At 38.8% G+C, this 8,176-nt stretch overlaps 1 protein-coding gene across 1 annotated transcript in view; it reads right to left on the bottom strand.

The window, feature by feature from the left end:
- Nucleotides 1-7,444: 7,444 nt before the first annotated feature.
- The window catches only part of Tagln3 (transgelin 3), a 13,831-nt gene continuing 13,099 nt past the window's right edge, over nt 7,445-8,176 (bottom strand). The window contains exon 5 of the mRNA XM_028785247.1: nt 7,445-7,924. Coding sequence (XP_028641080.1) covers nt 7,783-7,924 — 142 coding nt within the window. The 3' untranslated portion in view covers nt 7,445-7,782. The remainder of the gene's footprint in view (nt 7,925-8,176) is intronic.

Here is an 8,176-nt window from a genome sequence, read left to right as displayed (position 1 = left end):
CTTTATCATATCTATGCTATCTCTCAAGTGAAAGTCCCACAGCTTATTTCTTTCTAGTTTGTTCTGAGACAGGATTTCTTCACAGACCATTTGCCATTTTTGAACCTGTGTGAGCCAAGACCATCCCATTACAAGACTGATGTAATGTTCTCTCAAAGGAGTATTGATCCAAGAATATGGAACAGAATGGATCTTTAACTTTATCCTACAGAAGGCCATTCAATATGTGTTTCATTAAAATAAAGGTCAGTGGGACAATATTTGCTCTAGACAAATGTGCACTCTATGAGATTTATCTTTGCCCTTCAAACTGGCTTTACCTTCTTAGCTCAAGGCTATAAAAGTTGTCATATTTATCTTGAGAATATATTACAGGCTGGGAGCCACACCAGAGATTTGGATTGTACTGAGAAATAAATCAATTAACCACATTTCACTTAAGCTTTCCAGCCTAAAGTATTCAAGTGGAATTCCAGAAACAGTAATTCCTCTTCTGGTGCCAAGTTTTGTGGTCATACTTACCAGTCAACCTTCTCCTTTCATCCAATCCTCTCTTCTTCATGGGGTCCTTATAAGCATGATTTGCCCAACATGAAAAACATTGGGATTTGGGACAGGGTACTGAGCTTTTCAAGGAGAATTCATTTTTCAGTTGCCCATGGACTTTGGATCCCATCAATGCCCTAACACAATGTCTTTTAGAATATTCACAAACTTCTAAAGAAGGGCAGTTCTGAGAGTTAGAAAAATTGATGAGGATTGACTTTGTGGGAGATACTGTAAACTGGTGATGTAGGTGGTAATTTGGTAATATTAGCCAAAATGGACAAACATAGGTCTCTATGAGGACATTTCTTATGGTTTTATTTTCAATAGTGTGACTAGAAAACATTTTAAAATCCAACAATTCACAGATTAAATAAGAGATGCCATATAATGTCCTTGGATTTTCTTTTTATTTGTATATTATTTTGTTTAAATTTACTTTTTGAGACAGTCTCACCATTATCCCAGGCTAGCAGGATTGTAGACATGTACCATGATGTCCAGCATATCCAGTAGGTTTTCAACGATAAAGTGTTCAGTAGGTTCTATGTAGAAGATCTCTTCCCGATGAAAGGATCAGTTTCCTCATCTAATCTTGCTGATACATGCCACAGATCACACGCATGCTAAGTACATACCTGTGCTCTCTGTCACTAAGAAAGCTTAATCATGGGCAGTATGTCACTAAAAAAAAATATATTATCAAGAGATCACGAGGATGGAGAAATTCAAGAGATACTGTACGTGTTTGCTCAAGACTATAAAAGTTTTCATATTTTGAAACTGTTATATAGGCTCAGAGCCAAAGAAAGCTTTGATTTTGTTGAGTTATTAATCAGTTAACCATATTTCACATAAACTCACTTAAAATATTCCCTAGGAACCATAATCTAAACACATACATGCTTGCTAGCACAAGTAAATTGTGTGTGCAGGTTATCCCGGAGGGTAGAATGAATCTTCCATCAACCTCAAATAACTAGACCATTTTACAAAACTGTAAGGTGACAGGTACAAAATGGCTTGTAGAGTCAGGTGTGGTTTCCAAGGAAAATTAACTCAGATATTCATCTATTGCATCTATACTCGAGGTCATTTTGAGCTGGCCTTGTGCCAAAGGAAAAGTGAATGTTAAAAATATCCAATTCTTTTCCTTTGGTTTGTTGCAAATGATAGCACAGCCCTGTGTTGATGTGAAAATTCTTATTTGTACAATTAACAGCCTGTTGGTATCACAGAGCAAGCTGAGTACTATAGTTCCCAGTCACTGATCTTCTATCTTGTGGTTTTAGTGGCCACAGGAGAGGTATTACTGAGGACACTTGAGGTTTGCATAATGACTTTTTGAGTTTGCTCTCCTATAATCACTACCATGTACACGTATAAAGGATGTATAGCATGCTAAGTAAGTCTAAAATTTAAGAGGAAAGAAGGATTGCTCTTTTAAAAGAGAGCCTTGAAGCTCTATCTGGTGGTACAGGCCTGTATCACAGCTACTCAGAGGCCTGAAAGACGACGCCTCCAAGCTTAAGACCTTACTGGGCTTCAGAGGAAGTACAAGATTATTTTGGGCAACTGAGTGTGACTCTTCTCTCAAAATAAAAATTAAAAAGAGGGCTTTGGATGTAGTTCACTGTAGAGTATTTGCTTTGCATGCTAGAGACCTCAGCATTGCAAAGCCCAGGGTTTATCAGTCATAGTGCCTGTCATAGTCAGTGCTCTACTGCAGAGAAGAGACACAAGAAAGCATTTAATTGGGGCTGGCTTACAGTTTAAGAGGTTTAGTCCATTATCATCATGGTGGGAAGCATGGCAGCACAGAGGCAGAAATAGTGTGGAGAAGTAGCTGAGAGCTACTTCCTGATCCAAGAGACTGAGCTTGCCAACCCCACCCCCATTGACATCCTTCCTCCAACAAGCCTACTCTTCCTAATCCTTTCAAACAGTGACCAAGTATTTACATCTATGAGCCTGTGGGAGCTGTTCTTATTCAAACAACCACAGTGCCATAAACCTGTAATTTTAGGACTTGGTAGGTGGCTGAAAGCAAAAAGATCTAGAGTTCAAGTTTGACCTAGGTGACCTGAGAACTTGTTTCAAAAAAGCAAAATCAAGGATAAAACAAATAATAAAAGGCTTTGAATACACTTTGAAGTCCAGCCAAACAGCTGTTTTTTCGAACTGAAATAAATAGACTTCCAAGAACTGAAGTCTATCATTTCAACTGTCTCCTAATCCTTGGGAGCAAAGAATCTTGGGTACTGGATAATAGTGACCTGTGCTCCATTCATTGTTTGTGCAGTATGAAGGCTCTATGAAAGAGGATCCAAAATCTACAGCATTTCAAAAGTTGACCTTGGTCCATATAGTAGGAAAATCAGCCTCAAAATATCTCAAGGAAACAGATATACAACCCACACAAATGATGCTATCATTTCTTGGAAAAAAAAATATGGCTATACTTTAAACCTTAGTCTCAATGCTTTACAGTAACCATGACAACAAAAGACATGAAGTCAGAAGTATTTCAGTCTCGAGGACTAAATTAATGGTTTCACTAGTTTGGGGCCATGACAACTAAATGTCTTAACAGTAGCACTGAATATTTAATGTCACCAAAGTTTTCTATGGATGGTAACTGAAGTGGTGCAGTGCAGCAGACAAATAGGAAGAGAAACCTTGTGAACAATGAAGGAGCTCTTTACTTCCGTTGACATGAGACAGCCATCAGTGTCACTTGTTGGTTGGTGGGGTGACTTGAAAGAGAACCCCAGCCTGGTTCGTCATCCTGGCATGACAGTTTTGTTTTCATTCATCTTTCTGCCTGACTTACCAACACAAGATACCTTCCCACTACAGTCTCATGCAGCCTATAGATGACATCAACTGTAAGCAAATAGTTCGGTTTCTACACTCTAGAGGAGCTTTGGCTATGGCCCTGGGTTGAGGTGTTGATTTATAAGGCTGAGAGTCATGACATGATTCTCTGATAGACCTACAATCTTCACAATGAAAAATGTGGAGATGTATGTGTATGTATGTACATGATGTGTATTATGTATATGTGTACATACATACATACACACACATATATCAGTATCTATCTATATCTGTGTCTATCTATCTATATCTCTCTATCTCTATCTCTGTCTCTATCTCTATCTCTATCTCTATCTCTATCTCTATCTCTATCTCTATCTCTATCTCTATCTCATCTATCTAATGTTGTGCTCCAACCAGGCTTATGGAGCAAATGCTTGTAGAATTTGAATTTTAAAAACCAACTAATATGGGCTGGAGATGTAGTGCGATTGGTAGAGTGTTTGCCTAACAAAGGGAAAACTCCAGATTATACTTTTCAGTATGGTACTAATACAGGGGATAACATAAAACTTTAATCCCAGCACTGTACAGGTGGAGGCCGGAGGAAGGAAGATTAGAAGTTCCAGGTCAACCTCATCTACTTAATGAGTTCCAGGCTGGGCTACATAAGACCCTGTCTCAAAAAATCAAAACCATAAATAATTAAAAGCAAGTAACTTCTTTTCTACTTTGCTTTAAGATTCTGACTTTTAATCCTCCCTTGTAGAAATCCAAGATGAAATGAAACCTTAGCATAAGAGTCACAGGTATTTCACAAATTTAACTCCAAGTTCAAGTCCGCCCAGAAAGGACTGTCTTTGGGGTCACAGCACTTTTCCCATTCTAACACACCTACTCTGCCCAGGCAGATGGGGGAAAATAGTTATGAAAACAGATGACCTAACCATCATGGGGATGAGGATCCAATAGGGAGCTTTCTCTGTGCTAGGCAAACATGCTACCAAATATACTACATCTCTAGGCCAAGTTAATTGTTCTTCTTTTTGTTTTTAAGTCCAAATTCTACCAGCGTTTGTGCCAAAAGCCTAGTTAGAATGCAGCATGATGTATAATGTGCAAAATACTTCATTGATATGCTTGTATGTTTCCCATAAAATCATACAGTGGACTCTCAGCCTTGACACATCTTAAAAATACATTGTTGGGCTAGTTAGCTACTCTGTAATATAATGTCTGTTGCTTTTCCATGTCTTTATTTACTCATTTACTGATACTAGTACAGATTATTGTACATTTACTTTATAGCACACACACACACACCACACACACTTATGCATTTACCTACAATCCCCCTGTCAAATAGTGTTTTCCTGGTAATATATTTTTCTTAATGAAATAATTATGTTTTCAAAGTTGGTCTTTATCAACTTGTCCTTCATTCTTGATCTTAGAAAATAGTGAGTAGGCCAAAGATTGCTCAGTGGGTGAAAGTGTTTGCCCCAAAGCCTGATAACATGAGTCCACCCTCAGAACCCCTGAAGGAAGGAGAGAACCCACTCCTAAAGGTCGATCTCTGAACTCCACACAAATGCCTTGGTGTGCACATCACCCTTTATCTCATAATAATAAATAATACCATTTTTAAAAATGACATTCTAAGTTTAAATTATCTAGATCAATGGTTCTCAACGAGCAGGTCAAACAACCTTTTCACAAGGGTTGCATTTCAGATATCATGCATATCAGATATTTACATAATGATTCATAACAGCAGGGAAATTGCAATTATCATGTAACAGCGAAAATAATTTAATGGTTGGGGTTGCCACAATATGTGGAAATCCATTAAAGGGTCACAGCATTAGAAAGGATGAGAAGCACTGATCTAGATAGAAATTTCTGTGTTGAAAATATTACTTTATGTGCCTAAGGTTATGCTGAGAATTCTAAAGATGAACATGATTCTTTTTTTTCTTATATGCAATATCTTTTACTTTTTAAAAGCTCTGGGCTGGAGAGAGAGTTCAGTTGGCCAAGCCTTTTCGATGCAAGCATGAAGACTTGAGTTTGTTTCTCAGAGCCTATGTTTGTAGAGATAGGTGTGGGAATACACATGTGATCCCAGCACTGGGAAGGCAGACCTCACAATTCCTGATGCTGGCTAGCCAGCCCAGCCTACTTGGTGAGTTCAAGGCTGGTTAGAAATCCCCTCTCATATCTGAGGTAGTCCTCTGGCCTACACACACATGCATGCATGCATTTGGCATGCTTTAAGACTTTTCTACTTTCAGTGGTCAAACATTCTACAACAACCTGTGAAGGGCTCATCATGTGTCTGTCTCTCAACCCCCACCCAGCATTTATAATTCTTTTTTAAACAGTTCTCATCTAGGGAAACAAAACTCTGTGGTAAAGCCTTAATATTATTTCTTCAAAAATTTCTCTCCAGCGTGCCCACGGTGCACAGACATTCCTGTAGGCAGAACATCTGTACACAAAATAAATGAATTAACTAATTGCATTTGCTTCCCTAATTGACTTTTCTCCCTTCTGAGATTCTAAGTTCATGACTACTATGTGTCATTTTTAATATTTATTTCATATTACCAACTATTTATACATTTTTATAAGGTGAATTTTCTTCATATGCTAACTTACTAGGCTGTTCTTGGCACTCAACCTAGCACGTTTTATTTTGTTCATTTTATTTTTGTTAATTTCTATGATGGAGGGATTTTTTCTTTCTTCATAATGAATGACTGTTTTATGTTTCCAACGTTTTCCCCTATGCCACTCTTGGTATGGTTATTTGTCTTATCCTAAATGATCCTCTCTGTACAAAGTAGTGCTACTTATATCCCTAAAGGGTCTCTGCTTCCTTCCGTGAGCTGCTCCTTGAGGTCATATATTACCTTGACTTTGAGTACAAATTAGAAAGAGAAGAAATTTTTCTCTCCATGGGTTCCAGGATGCCAGGCTTTCTTCCAGATGCTCCTCCCTAGTAGAAAGTATTTCCCAAACTTCCTACATCCATGGACACACAGGGATCAAACTACCTTCCTCTCTAGGAATTCTCTCTTAGGTTTCTTTCACTTTGGGGACCCTTTCAGCTTCCCTACTTTCTCATCAGCAACTCCAAGGTAGGTTTTGAGGAAGGATTTGTCACATTCAGATGACACAATATATAGTTCTGCAGGAGCGATGAAAGGCTCACCTGCATACCAAGGGGTTCCCTAGGTAGTTAAGAAGGATCACATAGAAGGCTCTGGGATACCCCAGAACTGTAAAGAACTGTTTGAAAAACTATCACCTCAATAATTAGCATGGCAATACGTAGTCTCATTTATTGTTTACCTTTTCAAATTAGTTCATGATTCATTATACAAATAAAGATACTTCATTTCTCTTACTAACTATACATTTAAAGAGTAAGATGAATTGATAGGGTCTATACTCATTTTTCCTGTTAATTTTTCATTCCATAAAAAATATCTTGGGCATTCATTCATGTTGGGCCGATCTCAATCTTGAGCAATCTTCAAGAATTTTAGGGGTTTGGACCCTATAAACAATGTGTAGAGAGCAATACCACATAGTGGATCATTCCTGGCCAAAGGAAGGGGGTGCAAATTGTATAAATATCAGAATAGCTCTTAGCTCAATCCTATATGAGGAAAACTCATGCAAGAGAAGCAAAGAGCTGCTCAGTTTTAAAACAGTTGTTTGAGAAAACCAACCTTCCATCTCTCTGTTATTTCCTGGGTGCTCATGATGTTTTGTCTTGCTTGCGAGGTCTAACATTACAAGTACAAAGTAGATACTTAAAAAAGTGTATAGGTCAAGATAGTGTTTGTAAACTTCTAACTTTAAGATCTCTAGTGAGAAAAACTGTATCTAGATTTTCTGTTGAAATTACCAAGATAAACCTGAGAACTTTGCAAATGTTTCCTCATAGCTGATCCATTGTCTACTGTTTGTACTAATCTCAACTTCTCTACTTACTCCCGAATGAAAAAGGGATGGAACCATGCCAAGCTGCTAAGTCTCTGACAGAGAATGAAGTTACACTCTGGAACACAGACTAATTTGTTTATTAGGTACGTTCTGTGAGTTAAGGAAAGAAATTTTTGGCAAATAAATAAATAAATAAATAATCAAACATACTGAGACCTTAGGGCACAGGAGGTCAGAGAGAGGAAGGGGAGTCTTTGCATAGTTCTAAAGGAACACAAGGTGGCAGCAGTAGGCAGCAGTAGGCAGCGTGGATTCTCAGCAGAAATGCAGCACTTGCAAGAACAGGGGACAGAAGGCTTCAAGAAAGAGAAGAAGGTGAGAAGGTGACTACCTATTTCTTTGTCACGGACTGTGGTGCGGAACATTCGTCCTCTCTACCAGGGGGCACTATACAGCATCTTACATGATCTGCCTGGGCATCCCATACCCCGTCATGCCTGCCTGGGAGGCACCCTTGTTGCTGCCCATCTGCAGGCCTATGACATTCTGTCCCTGGCGAAGTTGCTCCTCTGAAAATCCTCTCCGATTCTGCTGGGCTTTCCTGGATGGAAAGAGTGAGATGGAAGTGGATCATGTGACCGCTACAAATCCTTCTCAAGATAGGGTTACACAGGCTCTATCTGAGGCAATCAAACACACCATTCGACTCTGTCCTGACCTACAGCTCTACCATAAGCTATGTCCCACCGTGAGCCATAGCTAATCATGGCCCATCTGATAAGTACATACAACTTTCCTATCCCTTAGGAACCAAGATAACTCTGAGAATTGAGAGAGAGGGAGGAAGAGGGAG

The sequence above is a fragment of the Grammomys surdaster genome, unplaced genomic scaffold (assembly GCF_004785775.1).
Source record: "Grammomys surdaster isolate TR1022 unplaced genomic scaffold, NIH_TR_1.0 125167, whole genome shotgun sequence".
Lineage (NCBI taxonomy): Eukaryota > Metazoa > Chordata > Mammalia > Rodentia > Muridae > Grammomys > Grammomys surdaster.
This window is presented reverse-complemented; position numbering and strand designations above follow the sequence as displayed.